The 19,814-nt window shown below is 39.9% G+C and overlaps 1 protein-coding gene across 2 annotated transcripts in view; it reads left to right on the forward strand.

The window, feature by feature from the left end:
• The window catches only part of ubn2b (ubinuclein 2b), a 102,134-nt gene that overhangs the window by 40,746 nt on the left and 41,574 nt on the right, over positions 1–19,814 (forward strand). For both annotated transcript variants that reach the window (XM_061885328.1, XM_061885330.1), the window contains exon 15: positions 5,133–5,334. In XM_061885328.1, the coding sequence (XP_061741312.1) occupies positions 5,133–5,334 (202 nt within the window). The remainder of the gene's footprint in view (positions 1–5,132; positions 5,335–19,814) is intronic.

Here is a 19,814-nt window from a genome sequence, read left to right on the forward strand (position 1 = left end):
TCTTGAGATCGATGATCATTGGTCAGAATGTATGAATATTGAATGTGGAATTCCACAAGGTTCGATTTTAGGACCCAAACTTTTTACTTTATATATAAATGATATTTGTGAGGTTTCGAAAATTTTACAGTGCGTATTATTCGCAGACGATACAAATTTATACTGTTCAGGAGATGACTTGAAAATTTTAGCCAATAATATTGAAGAGGAAATGGTTAAACTAAAATTGTGGTTTGATATAAATAAATTATCTTTAAATTTGGAAAAGACTAAGTATATGGTATTCGGTAATAAACGAAAGATAGAAGTTAGTTTATCCATAAACAATGTGAAAATTGAGAAGGTGTCTGAAATCAGATTTCTTGGGGTCATCTTAGATGAAAAGTTCACATGGAAAGCTCATATAATGCATGTGAAAAATAAGGTATCTAAAAGCTTATTTATTTTTAACAAGGTTAAATATAGTTTTCCATACAACACAATGAGAATGTTATATTGCTCAATTATTCTACCTTATTTCAATTATTGTGCAGAAATATGGGGAAATACATATCATAGCAACATAATAGCTTTATTTCTTTCACAGAAAAGAGCAATTCGAATCATTTTTAAAGTAGGATATAGAGACCACACAAATCCATTCTTCATTAGGTCAGGATTACTAAAACTAAAAGACATTGTAGAATTGAATACACTATTAATGATGTTCAAAGCGAGAAATAAAGTTCTTCCGAAGGACATACAAAAGTTATTTGTGTTCACATCTGAAGATGAGAACCACAGAAGGCCGTATGACTTTAAACATCCAAGAGCGCGAACAAATTTGAAACAAATGTGCTTGTCTGTTGTTGGTGTGAAAGCATGGAATTCTCTAAACAAAGACTTAAAAAGCTGTAAGAATATATTTGTATTTAAAAAAAGTTATAAAAAGAGAAAACTGAAATTATATCAAACGGAGTTTTGATTTAGATTGGACGTGTCATTGTGAAAGTGCTTAAAGGAAAATGGAAAAGTATGTTGGAGTTTGGGTGTTGGTGGAGGGAACAGTTATAATTCATCTAAAATACTGTAATTTGTGTTAAAAAAGGGGCAGATAAATATTACAATATAATTCTTCCATCTGCTCCTTTCTGATCATGGAAATGTATAAGAAAGAAAAACAAAAAAAACAATGACAGTGTCAATTGTACGTGGCTTGTAAATATGCATTTTCAGGAAAGGAATAAAAATAAATGATTAAATGATTGATTAACAACATTTCTCAACAAGCTATTGCAAGGAATTTAGGGATTTTACGATTTATGGTCCGTAAAATCATCAAAAGGTTCAGAGAATCTGGAGAAATCACTGCACGTAAGCGATGATATTACAGACCTTTGATCCCTCAGGCGGTACTGCATCAAAAAGCGACATCAGTGTGTAAAGGATATCACCACATGGGCTCAGGAACACTTCATAAAACCACTGTCATTAACTACTGTTGGTTTCTACATCTCTAAGTGCAAGTTAAAACTCTGCTATGCGAAGCAAAACCCATTTATCAACAACACCAAGGAACGCCGCTGCCTTCGCTGGGCCCGAGCTCATCTAAGATGGGCTGATGCAAAGTGGAAAAGTGTTCTTTGGTCTGACGAGTCCACATTTCAAATTATATTTTGAAAGTGTGGACGTGAACAAAGAGGAAAATAAACATCCGGATTGTTGTAGGCGCAAAGTTCAAAAGCCAGCATCTGTGATGGTATGGGTGTGTATTAGTGCCCAAGGCATGGGTAACTTACACATCTGTGAAGGCACCATTAATGCTGAATTGTCCATCCAGGTTTTGGAGCAACATATGTTGTCATCCAAGCAATCTTATCATGGACGCACGCCCCTGCTTATTTCAGCAAGACAACGCCACGTATTACAACAGCGTGGTTTCGTAGTAAAAGAGTGCGAGTACTTTCCTGGCCCGCCTGCAGTCCAGACCTGTCTCCCATCGAAAATGTGTGGTGCTTTATGAAGCGTAAAATATGACAGCGGAGACCCTGGACTGTTGGACTAACGCTCTACATGAAATAAGAATGGGAAAGAATTCCACTTTCAAAGCTTCAACAATTAGTTTCCTCAGTTCCCAAAAGTTTATTGAGTGTTGTTAAAAGAAACGGTGATGTAACACAGTGGTGAACATGCCCTTTCCTAACTACTTTGGCACATGTTTCAGCCATGAAATTCTAAGTTAATTATTATTTGCAAAAAAAAAAAAGTTTATGAGTTTGAACATCAAATATCTTGTCTTTGTAGTGCATTCAATTGAATATGGGTTGAAAAGGATTTTCAAATCATTGTATTCCGTTTATATTTACATCTAACACAATTTCCCAACTCATATGGAAACAGGGTTTGTAAATCTTGTAAAACAAATTCTATTTAGAAATAGAATCAAATAAATAGACACAACCTCAGGGTTTCCCTTACATGTAATTGATCATGGAGCCCTGCCACGGCAAAATAAAAGCCACCATAACTTTTTTAAAAAGTGTTTTTTTTTTACGTGAAAACAAATTTTAAGTAATATAATGTATGTTTGTTTACAGGTGAAGCTCATAAAATTAGAATATCATGCAAAGGTTTATTTATACTAACAAATAGATGCACAAGGTGGAACTCATACATAACAGGGTCATAACATGCAACTCCAGATATTTCAAGACTTATTTTTAAATAAAATTTTGATGATTATGGCTTACAGCTTCTAAAAACCTTGAAGTGAAAATTTCAGAAAATCTTGAGTTTTCAAAAACATCAAAGTTATAACAACATCTTGACATATTTCACTTTGTATGTAATGAGTTTACATCACATTTGACGTTAAACTGCTGTGATGAATTCCACCATGTTCAGCTGTATATGCTTTTGACTAGTGATGCACTGTAAATTTGACCGACAAAAAAAGACTTGGATCACCGGAGCAGCGCTGCTGAAACCGTATGTTGTGACAACGCGGGGTGGTCCCCAAACACGAGTACAGTCTCCAATAACACCAGACAAAAGATGCTTGTTTGTTGCTCGTCGGTTTTAATACTGAACAAAATGTCACTAAAAGAATGGAAGAAGTCTCTACAATAAGACGCAACAATTGAAAACATTTTGCAAAAAGATAAATTATAAGGGCTTTACGGTGGAAAAGGGGTTGGTGCGTCTGCCTCACAATACGAAGATCTTGAGTAGTCTGGGGTTCAATCCCGGGCTCGGGATCTTTCTGTGTGGAGTTTGCATGTCCTCCCCGTGAATGGGTTCCCTCCGGGTACTCCGGCTTCCTCCCACTTCCAAAGACATGCACCTGGGGATAGGTTGATTGGCAACACTAAATTGGCCCTAGTGTGTGAATGTGAGTGTGAATGTTGTCTATCTGTGTTGGCCCTGCGATGAGGTGGCGACTTGTCCAGGGTGTACGCCGCCTTCCGCCCGATTGTAGCTGAGATAGGCACCAGCACCCCCTGCAACCCCAAAGGGAATAAGCGGTAGAAAATGGATGGATGGATAAATTATAGGATAAAATACGTTAATATTAATTGTAATAACACAAATTTGTTTTTAGAAGTACCGGTATGTAAGGAAAAGAAAATATATCAATTGCTCATTATGCAGATTAAATGACATCATATTGGGCACTTCCACTTGCAATGATGAGACCAGATTAGTGTTAGCCCCGCCCACTGATTTTGACAGATGACCTTTACATATCAATGGGACAACGTTAAATAAACAAATCTTAAAATGTTCAGTTCAATGTGTCTTTAATTATTAAATCAGTAAATAATTAAAATAATAATTAATGAAAATAAATTAAATCATAAAAAATAATAATAAAAACTATCAATTGCTTAAAATAATTAAATGTAATTTTGGTATTAATAGCACAATCTTTCATTTAATTACAAGTATAACTCATTGACACATTAAAGTAATTGGGTATTAGTTGAAATTAAATTATTAAAGAATATTCAATAATAAAATCAGTTGCTTGAATTATTTGAATGTAATTTTACATTTAATAGCACAATTATATATTTAATTACATTGACATGTTTAAAAAATAGTTTTATAATTAGTGAAAATAAATATAAATGATAAAATCAATCAATTGCTAAAAATAATGAAATGTAATTTTAGATTTAATAGCACAATTATGTATTTAATTACAATTATAACACATTGACACATTTATTTAATTATTTATTAAATAGTTAAAATAAATTAGATAATCAAATCAACAGTCATTTGTTTAAATAATTAAATATAATTTTAGATTTAATAGCACAATTATGTATTTAATTACAAGTCTAACTCATTGACACGTTTAGGTAATTATTTAAAGATCTTTTTTTTCCCAAATAGCTCTTTATAGGAACAATGGCAACTAAAATGTCCTCCAAATGCTTGTTAGCGGAACTGATCCATGTGGGACTGGCGTTTGTGACAGCTGTGCGGTGACAGGAGTGAGTCGAGCTGAGGCTGCTGCTGTGACGCTGGCATAATCAGAGCGGGGCGGGGCTAGCAGCGATGATGACGTCATACTGCAAACTCGTGTACAGTGGAACCTCCAAAGTCAAACACAATCTGTTTTTTTCATTTGTACACAACTTCTATTCTATTCTTTTATCCCATGTCAAATATAATGATGATAATAAGGTGCGGGCAGCACAGAGGGCGAGGGGTTAGTGTGTCTGCCTCAGAATACAAAGGTCCTGGGTTCGATCTTGTGCTCGGGATCCTTCTGTGTGGAGTTTGCATGTTCTCCCCATGACTGCGTGGGTTCCCTCCGGGTACTCCAACTTCTTCCCCTCCAAAGACATGCACCTGATCGGCAACACTAAATGGTCCCTAGTGTGTGAATGTTGTCTGTCTATCTGTGTTGGCCCTGCGATGAGGTGGCGACTTTTCAAGGGTGTACTCCGCCTACCGCCCGAATGCAGCTGAGATAGGCTCCAGCACCCCCCGCTACCCCAAAAGGGACAAGCGTTAGAAAATGGATGGATGAATAAGGTGTGCTAAAATGGACATATTGACGTATAATGATGGACAGTAATGCAAGATGTTTGCAAAGCAATATTGTCACCTGCTGGTCTCTTATGGTATTGTTTCCTCAGGTCTCCTCAGCAGGGGGCAGCGGTATGCTGGGCTCCACAGCGTCTCTCAATCTGGGCTTCGGGATGCTGGGCGGCTTGGTTCCCGTCTCGCTGCCCTTCCAGTTCCCCTCTCTGCTCAACCTGCCGACGTTGGGCACAGCTAGCTCCAACACGGTGGCCGGGAGCTCAGCAGCCAATAGCAACGCCTCTTTCCTGACTCAGAGTGAGTGCAAACTTACTTTTTTTTTTGTTTCAAAGAAACTCTGTTCACGTTTGCAGAAAAGAAAACTAAACTATGCAACTGCAGCAGCATGTAAAACATAACAGATTTTTCGGACCAAAGGGCGCATCGGATTATGAGGCGCAAGTCCGATGAGTGCGTCTATTCAGGCCTATTTTCATGCAAAAGGTGCACCGGATTATAAAACGCATTCAAGGGGTTATATTATGATTATTTTCTACATTTAAAACACTTCCTTGTGGTCTACATAATGGTGGTTCTTTGGTTCAAATGTTGCATAGATTAAGTTTTACAGATAAAGTACCAATGGTTGTCACACACACACACACTAGGTGTGGTGAGATTATTTTCTACATTTGACCCATCACCCTCACCCTCTGGGAGGTGAGAGGAGCAGTGAGCAGCAGCGGTGGCCGCGGCCGGTAATCATTTTGGTGATTTAACCCCCAATTCCAACCCTCGATGCTGAGTGCCAAGCAGTGAGGGTCCCATTTTTATAGTGTTTGGTATGACTCGATCATCTTCAAGTCACTTTTCTGACCTTAGCTTCAGGATCCGCCATTTTGTTGGCGGTCTTAATTTACGTGGCTCACCTTCGGCAGCATCCTCTCCCCGTCATCTTTGTTTTAGCGGTGTAGCGTGCGGGAGTGGAAGAAGTGTCAAAAGATGGACTTAACAGTTTTAATGACATTCAAACTTTACCTAAATCAACAACGGAGCAGCATCTCCTCATCCGTGGCTCACGAGTGCAATAACAACGCCAGTGATAAACCGTCCGACTGGAACTCTCTAATAACTAAAGTTTTGTGGGTGAATAATGTAAACCAACAACACTGGTAGTTTTAGCGCTTCCATAGCGAGATATGAGTTGATATGGTAAATGAGTTGTACGTGTATAGCGCTTTTCTACCCCTTTTTAAGGAGCCCAAAGCGCTTTGACAGTATTTCCACATTCGCCCATTCATTGCTGCTAGCGGGGTGTATAAAATAGTCAGGAAGTATCATGAATACAAAGGATTATGGGTATTTGTTGTGTTGCGTTTATGTTGTGTTACTGTGAGGACGTTCTCCCGAAATGTGTTTGTCGTTCTTAATTGGTGTGGCTTCAAAGCGTGGCGCATATTATTAAGAGTGTTAAAATTGTTTATATCACAACCATTGGTGTACTCTGTGTCACCCAGTATGCCTTGCAGTCATGTGCGTGTTGCCGCGGAAGCCACACACAACATGATGCTGGACTGACAAGCAGATTGTGTATGATGTAGAAGGCGACAAAGCCAATGGCTTCATAGCACGCACTAATATTTAATATCTGGGTGACTACCGGCAGTCATTCAAGAGAATAATAGCGTCTCTTGTTGACTTCTTCGCTTTATGACACGGGTTCTAAATGGCTCTTTGAATGGCAAAGGATACCGATCACAGAACCATGTATATCAAATGTCTCCGGATGGTTCAACCGCCACCCGCCCGGATCTAATTAAAATCTATTTTTCGTCATGTCAACCGCCCGACCCGCGGTTTATCCATGGATGAGACCGCAAACCGCGCATCTCTAACACACATTCACACACTGATGGTGGGAGCTGCCATGCAAGGCGCTCACCAGGACCCATCAGGAGCAAGGGTGAAGTGTCTTGCCCAAGGACACAACGGACGTGACTAGGATGGTAGAAGGTTGGGATTGAACCAGTAACCCTCAGACTGCTGGCACAGCCACTCTACCAACTTTGCCACACCGTCCCCGATATAAGTTATAACTTTACACTACTTAATATTGGAAATGCCAACAGTGGTGGATGAATGTCAAGAAGATAGTGAAGAAGAAGCTTATCGACTATGGTGTCGGTACGAGCTACAATGGCGGACACGCGCACATTTTCAGGACTTTAGCAGACAGGCCTCGAATTTTAACTTTTTGAGGTTAAGGCAAGTGTTGCCTTAAAGGAAGGCTCAAATTTTAGGGCACCAATGCAAACATTATTTTCTTTCCAGACAGGGGCTCCAAAGCATGCAAGCATACATATACAGTTTTTTTTATTCATTATTAATATAACCTTGTCAGCTTTTTGTCACTTCATAAAGCCTTTATCTCTATTTTTATCTTTTGATAAAGGGAAGTATTTTTTTTATTATTATTGTTTTTTTTAAGTTGTGTACATATAGATGCTGTATCAGGACAGATCCATTAAGAGTTTGAGCATAAATTTCATATAGGAATTAACTATATATTGTAAAACATTAACAAAATGATGTGTCAAATGGTGTTTAAACCAATACATGTGACATTGAAATAATACAAGTAATGTAAAAAAAAAAAACATGGCGTTTACTTTTTGATATCAAAATAAAACACAAAGCAGTTTGCTAATGAAGATAAAGTCTAATAAACATTGTTAGGGAGAGCGTGGCGCAGTGGCCGAGTGATCATGCGCAACCCGAGGGTCCCTGGTTCAATCCCCACCTAGTACCAACCTCGTCCCGGCCGTTGTGTCCTTAAGCAAGACACTTCACCCTTGCTCCTGATGGGTGCTGGTTAGCGCCTTGCATGGCAGCTCTCTCCATCAGTGTGTGAATGTGTGTGTGAATGGGTAAATGTGGAAGTAGTGTCAAAGCGCTTTGAGTACCTTGAAGGTAGAAAAGCGCTATACAAGCACAACCCATTTATATGTTTTCTGCTCCAACGCCCCCCTAACCTGCTCAGTGGCCTAGTGGTTAGAGTGTCTGCCCTGAGATCGGTAGGTTGTGAGTACAAACCCCGGCCGAGGCACTCAGCATCAACGACTGTAATTGGGGGTTAAATTACCAAAAATTATTCCCGGGCGCGGCCCCAGCTGCTGCTCACTGCTCCCCTCACCTCCCAGGGGGTGATCAAGGGTGATGGGTCAAATACAGAGAATAATTTCGCCACACCTAGTGTATGTGTGACAATCATGGGTACTTTAACTTGTAGTTCAGTACAACAGTTTGGCCAACAACACAAAAACCCCAGGAGGGACAGGTGTTTCCTCACCTCATTAACTCTCAGTCACATCAGCTGATAGACGCTGTATTGTCAAAATGAAAGCAACATTGTATAGTTTTCTTTTTCGCTGTATACTTTGTGTGGGGACAAAGGCATATGTCTCCAATATGGCCCACACCTTTCTCCATCAAAACACAGCAGCGCTTTTAAACGCACGACAGGGAGCGAGGTAAAATGATTATAGTGTCCCGGAAGAGTTGCTGCTGCAAGGAATTCTGGGAATGTGTTCTGTTGTGTTTATGTTGTTTTGCGGCGCAAATATTCTCCCGAAATTTAATTGTCATTGTTGTTTAGTATGATCCCACTATATGGCACAGGTTTATGACAGTGTTGGGGTTGTTTATACGGCCACCCTTAGTGTGACCTGTATGGCTGTTGACTAAGTATAGTCCGAGGGAGTACTGCTGGAGCAAGGTTGATGATGTTGGCCCACCATGAATAATCAGTTAAACGACATTAGTGCGCGTGCGCCTGACTCGGTGGTGCCTAAAATGCGTTAACAAATGACATGTTATTAATAAATTATAAAGTAGATGGTATGACTAACGATCTTGATTCTTATTGCGATTTATCATTATGCTGTGGACAATCATAAGCCCCGTCCATTAACAAGTAAAAATATGGCCTCACATTAGTGCCAAAAATCCAAGCGCATAAAAACTGTTATCGCACGCTGATTCTCCAATTCGTGCACGCGCGCGACAGCCTTTTGCACGCGCGAGGTGTCTTTATTGCTTTCTCTTGCCACATCCACGAGTTGGGGTTTATCAGGTGTTCTTCAAATTCTAAAAGTCTTTGAAGAAGGTAATGTCTCATCTGTTGAGAGAACATCACATAGTTAAGGAAGTGTCAAGATCAATATCTCTCTTTTCATACACATACAACCAGTCCACAGATGTCAGTCAATGATGGAAATTATATTTTCAAATATGTTTTCTTTCCTCTCTTGTCTGTTTTAAAAAATATTTTTATTTATTTAATATTTATATATGTAAATATTGAATGTATGCCACTATGTGGGACTATTCATTTTCTTTCCTCTATCTACTTTAAGTTTACAACGGAGTCTACCCGAACCCACTTATCTATGCGTACTTCATATCAGGACCACATGATTAGCATATGGGCCTAATTATTGATGTTATGATTGCAATTACTATTTTAGTAGAATAATGAATGACAGGTTATCACTACAATTAAGTAATATGGTTTTAATATTACTATAAAAAGTATTTACGCTTCTGCAAACAACTCAAACTATGGAAAATTAGACATCAGCCTAGATCAGTATAGATGGCAGAGTTAAAAATATGTATTTAAAAAAAACAACAAAAAAAACTAGCTCCATACATTAGGCAAATTAAATCTGAGAGATAATAGTGTAAGACTTACTTGTTCAGCCATGATAGCCCCATGAAAACCTGACATTTATAACAAATCAAACCATTTGGAAATTAGTTGTTTAAATAGTACATGTTCCTTGACAACTATGTACTGGGCGTGGCCAGCTGCCTGAGGTAAGATGGCCGCCACAATGCCATTGACTGACAGCGCTCAGAGCCAATCAGAAAGAAGGAGCTGTCTAACCATTCCCGCCCCAAAAGTGCCAAAACAAACATGAGAACGCGAGGAGAGATGCCAGACCGAGACGGAGCGCGCACATATAGGCACCGCGCGCGCGCGAAATGGCACCGCGTGCGCTAAGGCACCACACGCGCGCAAAAGGGTGTCGCGCGCGCGATAACAGTTTTTATGTGCTTGGATTTTTGGCACTAATGTGACGCCATATGAAAAGTCCAGGGCGGTCACGGCAAGTTGTTGCCTCAAATGTTGGCAAATTTTTTTAGGGCATTATGGCAAAGGAGAGGGCGGTCGCGGCAATTGCCACATTTGCCGTGTTTAAATTGGAGCCCTGTGCAGATCCCAAATACACATCATCAGGTACCAAAGGGTAAGAAAAGTTGGTTTTGCATAATATTGCAAAACAAAACATCAGATAAAATGTCTGCTAATGGATGCCATGTTGGTGTCCGTATAACACACACCATAAAAATACTCGTATCTCTGACTACGGTAGCGTAGTCCGTCTATCAAGCGGTGCGGCTTCTAAGCTTATTAAAGTCGTACTAAATAATGTTGACAGATTTTTGAGCGCTGTGTGTAATGTTCTATATTCTCAATGAAACATTTAAAGTTTGGGTGTTATTTACCTGCATCATATTGCGGTCTACACTACCGGTCACACTTATCATGAAACCATGTACCAAATAAAATTGCTTCGAGGTTGCTAAGCACACCCAAAATTATTCCGTGCATCAGGCGCACCGGGTGATAAGGTGCAATGCGCATTTTTGAGAAAATGAAATGATTTTAAGTGTGCCTTATAGTCCACAAAATACAGTAAATGTTTGCCTCCGTCGTTGACATTTTATTCTACTAAAATGGACCACTGAATTGTTTTTCCACTTCAAATCAACAGCACTGAATGTCAAAATGATACAAGTAACAACTTACAAATTATTTTATCATATTTATTGTTGAAAAAAGACATTTGGGCAAGAATATTACAGCTTTATTCTTGTAGAATTGTAAACCATTTATTGTAAACATTTTTACAACTTAGTTATAACTAAATAACATTTTTATCACAATACCACTACTTATCTACACTTATATAGTTTTCTCCTATTTTTTATGAAATTTTCATGATCTTTTTTTCATATTACAACTTTATTTTTGTAAAATTACTTCTTTTTTTCCCCCCAATACTGTTTTTTTTTTCAACACAAAGTTACAAGATTTTTCTCATATTACAACTTTATTTTTGTAAAATGATTACATTTTATGGTACTTCATCACTTATGTTAAGTTTTATTCATATTACACAACTTTCTTACATGATATGACTTAATACATTTACAACTTGTAAATACTATACTAAAATATCAGAAATGACATTAAATATAAAAAGGCAAAGTACAATATAAATGCACAATAATATCATTCTTTTTATAAATAATTACAATTTTTACAACTGTACTTCCATAAAATGATAATTAGATTTTATGATAATATCAAAACTTAGTTATCACAAAAACACGTTTACATTTCTCATGTTTTTTTTTTGTCTTTAAATATTTTTATTACGTAGGGCTGGACAATTAATCCTGTTTCTATTTTGGCTTCTCACATTCGTAAAAATGTTATATTTGGGAAAAAATCATGTGTGCAAACTTGTGATGGTGAAAGGGATGAGCGAGTGGAAAAAAACATGCACGTTTGGGATGCTAGATTTTAATCGACACAGCGCTAGTCGGCTGTGTTTTTGTTCTGTGTTAACATGGACAGAATGAGATAATTTTCTACTATCATTATTCTACTAGAATAATGATAGTAGAAATATCATTATTCTACTAGAATAATGGTTTTTCTCTCCTAATACTACAACAAGTGATGGTCAGATGATGCCTCGTGAGACATTGAACCACTTCAGCCAATTGGTTCGGCACAAGACACCACCTGCTGGTCAAATGTATAAATACACCTTAACCACTTAACGTGTGATGCATGGAAATGTGGCGTCTCTTTTATGGCTGTTGGAAATGGCAATAAATGTTTGACAAAATGGTTTTGCCAGGTAAATTACCAAAGTATAATCAAATCTGGTTTATGTGTTATATATATTGTGTGTTGGCATTTTGCCAAAATGAATATGGCAGGTTGTATGATGTTGAGTAAATGGCATAAAGAGCAAGATGACAATATAACATAACTCGGACAGAACAGAGGAGGTTTACGATATCCGGTGGCAGAGGGGTTAGTGCGTCTGCCTCACAATACGAAGGTCCTGAGTAGTCCTGGGTTCAATCCCGGGCTCGGGATCTTTCTGTGTGGAGTTTGCATTTTCTCCCCCCGTGACTGCGTGGGTTCCCTCCGGGTACTCCGGCTTCCTCCCACTTCCAAAGACATGCACCTGGGGATAAATTGATTGGCAACACTAAAATTGGCCCTTGTGTGTGACTGTTGTCTGTGTATCTGTGTTGACCCTGCGATGAGGTGGCGACTTGTCCAGGCTGTACCCCGCCTTCCGCCTGATTGTAGCTGAGATAGGCACCAGCGCCCCCCGCGACCCCAAAGGGAATAAGCGGTAGAAAATGGATGGATGGATGGTTGTATGATGTTGAGTAAATGGCATAAAGAGCAAGATGACAATACAACATAACTCGGACAGAACAGAGGAGATTTCCGACATTTTTTTTCCCCCAGTAGTTGGTTAAAAGGAATAATACAGAATGCCTTACTTTAATACATGTCATTTTTACAGTGAAAAACACATTTGAGAACTGACGTTGCTGAGAATCGAACCCACGTCTTGTGGGGTAAAGTGCTAGCAAAGTTGTGATACAAAGTGGACATTCAATATTCTGTACATCAGGGGTGCCCATTACGTGAATGGCGAGCTAGCGGTCGATTGTGGAAGGTGTATCAGTGGATCGCCAATCAGGCATTAAAAAAATAGACCTAAAATTAGCGACAATCAATCTTCTCTAAGACGTCACTAGATTGCCATTCATGGCACCCGAGGGTCTTGTGAGATGATGCTGACTGCTGCCAGATCATTATTAAGAAAAATGACCGACGGGAAGGCCAGAAACACTTTTTATTTCAACAAAACTCTAAAGACTGACTGCACAGATCCTGTCTTCACAATAAAAGCGCTGCTTCATCCTGCCTGCACTAACAAAATAAGAGTCTCAGAAAGCTGGCGTACACAAGCGAGCAAGCTACAGAGTTTGCCACCAGTGTATTTTTTTTGTAATGTGTATATATAAAAATGAGTTTGGAAGCTGGACAAATAAGATGGCAAAAAGCTCCCCTTTCATGTGGTATTGGACAGAAAGGAGGACTTTTTTTCTCCTCCATTTGAAAATGTGGACGTATGATTCCAATCAATGCAAGTCATCAGAATCAGGTAATACACCAACTTATATTCTTGTCTTCATGAAAGAAAGGAATCTATATGTGTTAAACATGCTTTATTATCATTAAACACATTTAACTTGTTAACAAAAACATGTATTTCATAAGTAAATATAAATGATATATACAGAATGAGGTAGATCCCTTACAATAGGTCAATTGAAAAGAAGCTGGCCTGCAGAATAAGTGTGGACAACCCTGGTCTACATGGATATCAAGCTGCTGGGGTGAGGATCGGCTCCTCCAAATCTGAGGCCATGGTTCTCAGTGGGACACGGGTGGACTGCAGTCCTCGGGTCGGAAGTGAAGTTCTGCCTCAAGTGGAGGAGTTCAAGTATGTCGGGATCTTGTTCACGAGTGAGGGGAGAATAGAAGGTGAAATTGACAGACCGATCAGAACGGTCACTGCACCGCTCTGTTGTGGTGAAGTCGGTCTAGGTTCCTACCCTCACCTATAGTCATGAACTTTGGACAAGGTCGCAAATACAAGCGGTAGAAATGAGTTTCCTCTGCGGATCACCCTCAGACACAGGCTGAGGAGCTCGCTCATCCGGGAGGAGAGACTCAGAGTAGAGCCGCTGCTCCTTCATGTCGAGAGGAGCCAGCTCCTGGACCCTTCCCTGATGAGGTGTTCCGGGCATGTCCAGCCGTGAGGAGACCTCAGGGCAGACCTAGGAAACGTTGAAGGGACTATGTCTCACAGCTGGCCTGGGAACTCCTCGGTAGAACTGCAGCCGCTGTAGAACTAGAGGAGGTGGCCGGGGACAGGGAAGTCTGCTTAGACTGCTGCCCCCGCGATCCGGACTCTGCTAAGTGGCGAGAAATGGATGGATAGGTATTAAAGATGCGCGGATAGGAAATTATATCATCCGCAACCACATCACCAAAGTTGTCATCCACCCGCCGTCCACCCGAACCAATATATTATCAGAACCGTAACCGCCCGCTGAAATACATCAGAGGTCGGCCACCTTTACCACTCACAGAGCTATTTAAACCCGTTTCACAGAGTAATGAAGACAATTGGAGCCGCTAACGTTCTTGCGAATATCCAATTGGCGTTCATCCTGATTGAAAGGCATACTGGGTGATACAGAGTTGGTCAATCTTGTTTGGTGTGGTTTCGCAGCGTGGCGCATATTACTAAGAGTGTTAAAATTGTTTACATCACAACCATTAGTGTAGTCTGTCAACCATTATGCCTTGCAGTCGTGTGCTTGTTGCTGCGGAAGTCACACACAACATGATGCTGGACTGACAAGCAGATCGTACATGTTGTAGAAGGCGACAAAGTCAATGGCTTCATAGCACGCCCTAGTACTTATTATCTGGGTGACTGCCGGCAGTCATTCTACAGAATATAAGCTTCTCCTATTGTCTTCTTCGCTTTGTGACACGGGTCCTAAATGGGTCTTTGAATGTCAAAGGATACCGATCCCAGAACCATGTATATCAAATATTTCCGGATGGTTCAACCGCCACCCGCCCGAATCTAATAAAATACATTTTTTCGTCATGTCACCCGCCCAACCCGCGGATTTTCCGCGGACTCCGCGGATGAGACCGCAAACCGCGCATCTCTAATAGGTATCAAGTTTGTTTGGATTCAGTTTGTCGTCATTCTTTGGTTCCAGCGCCATTTAAAAAACTAGTTTTTCTCTGTCCAGATTCAAATCTCATAAGCCCACATTTTCAATGGCGTTTGGGGGGTTTATGAGTTGAACCGCTTCCCGAAACTAGGCAAGAAGGCTTTACACCTCATCATTTCCGGCTCCTCCACTAAGTAAAGAAAGCCTCCTTGGTGGAATAAAGCCCCTCCATTTGGTCCCATCACTAACTACAACTTCATCATAAAATGGCATCTTTTGTCTCCTATTCTGACACATAAAATAACCATGTTGGTTTACTCATATACTCACTTGTAAACGACAATGACTTTACTATATTGGTATCATAGTCTTACAGGATGTATCGCACGTATACTATATTGGTATCATAGTCTTACAGGATGTATCACATGTATACTATGCTGGTATCATACAGGATGTATCACATATATACTATATTGGTATCATACAGGATGTATCATGTATATAGTATATTGGTATCATAGTCTTACAGGATGTATCACATATACTATATTAATATCACAGTTTTATAGGATGTATCACACTCATTGGTATCATAGGCTTACAGGATGTATCACATATATACTATATTGGTATCATAGTCTTATAGGATGTATCACATCCATAGTATATTAACATCATAGTCTTACAGGATGTATCACATCTATACTATATTGGTATTACAGTCTTACAGGATGTATCACATCTATACTATATTGGTATCATAGTCTTATAGGATGTATCACATCCATACTATATTGATATCATAGTCTTACAGGATGTATCACATACATACTATATTGGTATCATAGTTTTACAGGATGTATCACATTCCTACTATATATTGGTATCATAGTCTTACAGGATGTATCACATTCATACTATATTGGTATCATAGTCTTACAGGATGTATCACATCCATACTATATTGGTATCATAGTCTTACAGGATGTATCGCATCTATACTATATTGGTTTCATAGTCTTACAGGATGTATCACATCCATACTATATTGATATCATAGTGTTACAGGATGTATCACATCCATGCTATATTGGTATCATAGTCTTACAGGATGTATCACATCTATACTATATTGGTTTCATAGTCTTACAGGATGTATCACATCCATACTATATTGATATCATAGTCTTACAGGACGTATCACATCCATACTATATTGGTATCATAGTCTTACAGGATGTATCCCATCTATACTATATTGGTATTACAGTCTTACAGGATGTATCACATCTACACTATATTGGTATCATAGTCTTATAGGATGTATCACATCCATACTATATTGATATCATAGTCTTACAGAATGTATCACACCTATACTATATTGGTATTACAGTCTTACAGGATGTATCACATCTACACTATATTGGTATCATAGTCTTATAGTATGGATACATCCTATAAGACTATGATACCAATATAGTGTAGATGTGATACATCCTATATTGTATTACAGTCTTACAGGATGTATCAATCAATCAATCAATCAATGTTTACTTATATAGCCCTAAATCACTAGTGTCTCAAAGGGCTGCACAAACCACCACGACATCCTCGGTAGGCCCACATAAGGGCAAGGAAAACTCACACCCAGTGGGACATCGGTGACAATAATGACCCAGTGGGACGTCGGTGACAATGATGACTATGAGAACCTTAGAGAGGAGGAAAGCAATGGATGTCGAGCGGGTCTAACATGATACTGTGAAAGTTGAATCCACACTGGATCCAACACAGTCGCGAGAGTCCAGTCCAAAGCGGATCCAACACAGCAGCGAGAGTCCCGTTCACAGCGGAGCCAGCAGGAAACCATCCCAAGCGGAGGCGGATCAGCATCGCAGAGATGTCCCCAGCCGATACACAGGCAAGCAGTACATGGCCACCGGATCGGACCGGACCCCCTCCACAAGGGAGAGTGGGACATAGAAGAAAAAGAAAAGAAACGGCAGATCAACTGGTCTAAAAAGGGAGTCTATTTAAAGGCTAGAGTATACAAATGAGTTTTAAGGTGAGACTTAAATGCTTCTACTGAGGTGGCATCTCGAACTGTTACCGGGAGGGCATTCCAGAGTACTGGAGCCCGAACGGAAAACGCTCTATAGCCCGCAGACTTTTTCTATAGCCCGCAGACTTTTTTTGGGCTTTGGGAATCACTAACAAGCCGGAGTCCTTTGAACGCAGATTTCTTGCCGGGACATATGGTACAATACAATCGGCAAGATAGGATGGAGCTAGACCGTGTAGTATTTTATACGTAAATAGTAAAACCTTAAAGTCACATCTTAAGTGCACAGGAAGCCAGTGCAGGTGAGCCAGTACAGGCGTAATGTGATCAAACTTTCTTGTTCTTTTCAAAAGTCTAGCAGCCGCATTTTGTACCAACTGTAATCTTTTAATGCTAGACATGGGGAGACCCGAAAATAATACGTTACAGTAATCGAGGCGAGACGTAACAAACGCATGGATAATGATCTCAGCGTCTTTAGTGGACAGAATGGAGCGAATTTTAGCGATATTACGGAGATGAAAGAAGGCCGTTTTAGTAACGCTTTTAATGTGTGCCTCAAAGGAGAGAGTTGGGTCGAAGATAATACCCAGATTCTTTACCGTGTCGCCTTGTTTAATTGTTTGGTTGTCAAATGTTAGAGTTGTATTATTAAATAGAGTTCGGTGTCTAGCAGGACCGATAATCAGCATTTCCGTTTTTTTGGCGTTGAGTTGCAAAAAGTTAGCGGACATCCATTGTTTAATTTCATTAAGACACGCCTCCAACTGACTACAATCCGGCATGTTGGTCAGCTTTAGGGGCATGTAGAGTTGGGTGTCATCAGCATAACAGTGAAAGCTAATACCGTATTTGCGTATGATGTCACCTAGCGGCAGCATGTAGATGCTGAAGAGTGCAGGGCCAAGGACCGAACCCTGGGGAACTCCACACGTTACCTTAACGTAGTCCGAGGTCACATTGTTATGGGAGACACACTGCATCCTATCAGTAAGATAAGAGTTAAACCAAGACAGGGCTAAGTCTGACATACCAATTCGTGTTTTGATACGTTCTAATAAAATATTATGATCGACGGTATCGAAAGCAGCGCTAAGATCGAGGAGCAGCAACATAGATGACGCATCAGAATCCATCGTTAGCAATAGATCATTAGTCATTTTTGCGAGGGCTGTCTCCGTGGAGTGATTTGCCCTGAAACCGGATTGAAAGGTTTCACATAGATTGTTAGACGCTAAGTGTTCATTTAACTGCTCCGCAACAATTTTTTCGAGGATTTTTGAAATAAAGGGAAGGTGAGACACCGGTCGGTAGTTTACCATGAGGTCAGGATCGAGGTTAGGTCTTTTAAGAAGAGGATGAATAACCGCTTTTTTGAATGCTAGGGGAACAGTGCCCGAGGAGAGTGATAAGTTTATAATATTTAGCACTGATGGACCTAATAATACAAAGAGCTCCTTGATCAGTTTCCCAGGAAGAGGGTCAAGTAAACATGTTGTCTGTTTTATTCCATTTACACGTTGTAACAATTCCTCTAATGTTATTTCCTCAAAACGAGAGAAACTATTTTGGAGGGCAGTATCAGTGTTAATAGTATCCGCCGTGTATACCATCGTATCGTATCGTATCGTATCAGTGTTAATAGAACCCCGTTGTAGCTGGGACGCATTGTCTTTAATCTCCTTTCTAATGACTTCAATTTTCTTACTAAAGAATTGCATAAAGTCATCAGCTGAGTGGGTGGAGCTACTGGAAGGGGTCCCTTGTTGGGTTAGCGATGCTACCGTACTAAACAAAAATTTAGGATCGTTTTTATTACGGTGGATGAGATTTGAGTAATATTTAGCTTTAGCTAAGGTAAGCATGCGTTTATAAGTTATTAAACCATCACTCCATGCTTGATGGTGCACCTCAAGTTTAGTCGTGCGCCATTTGCGTTCGAGCTTTCTACATAATAATTTCTGAGCTCTAGTTTCTTCTGTAAACCACGGGGTGCGCTTTTTTGGAGCCTTTTTTAACTTTAGCGGTGCTATGTTATCAATGGTTTCGCGCAGGGCAGCGTTAAAGTTGTTAGTGAGGTTATCAATAGAGCCCACATACTTTGAGAATGGTGCCATTACCGAGGGCAGTAGGTCAGCAAGAGTTGTCGTTGTGGCAGCATTAATGTTGCGGCTGCTATAGCAGTTATTATTATTATTAGTTTGACGAACTTGCGTCTGAACCTCGAATTTTATAAGGTAATGATCGGACAATACTTTAGTATACGGGAGTATCGTAACTTTGGAAACGGTGATGCCCCTGACAAGCACTAGGTCTATCGTATTACCGTTGCGATGCGTGGGTTCATTTATTATTTGTGTGAGACCACAGCTATCAATTACAGTCTGGAGCGCTACGCACGGTGGGTCCGATGGGGTATTCATATGGATATTAAAGTCCCCCATTATGATTATATTATCGGCGTGTGTCACTAGATCAGCAACGAACTCTGAGAATTCATTGATAAAGTCCGAATAGGGCCCTGGGGGGCGGTAGATAACAGCCAGGTGTAGAGGCAGCGGTGTGACAGACCTCATAGTAAGCACCTCAAACGATTTATATTTATTATTTATGTTAGGACTAAGGTTAAAGTTTTCGTTGTATATTAGTGCGACCCCCCACCCCTTTTAAGCGGACGGGCAATATGCGCATGTGTAAAGTTAGGAGGACATGCCTCATTTAGCGCAAAAAAGTCGTTTGGTTTAAGCCAGGTTTCGCTGAGACCGATGACGTTAAGATTGTTGTCTCTGATGATATCATT

This window comes from Nerophis ophidion, linkage group LG23, assembly GCF_033978795.1.
Source record: "Nerophis ophidion isolate RoL-2023_Sa linkage group LG23, RoL_Noph_v1.0, whole genome shotgun sequence".
Classification (NCBI taxonomy): domain Eukaryota; kingdom Metazoa; phylum Chordata; class Actinopteri; order Syngnathiformes; family Syngnathidae; genus Nerophis; species Nerophis ophidion.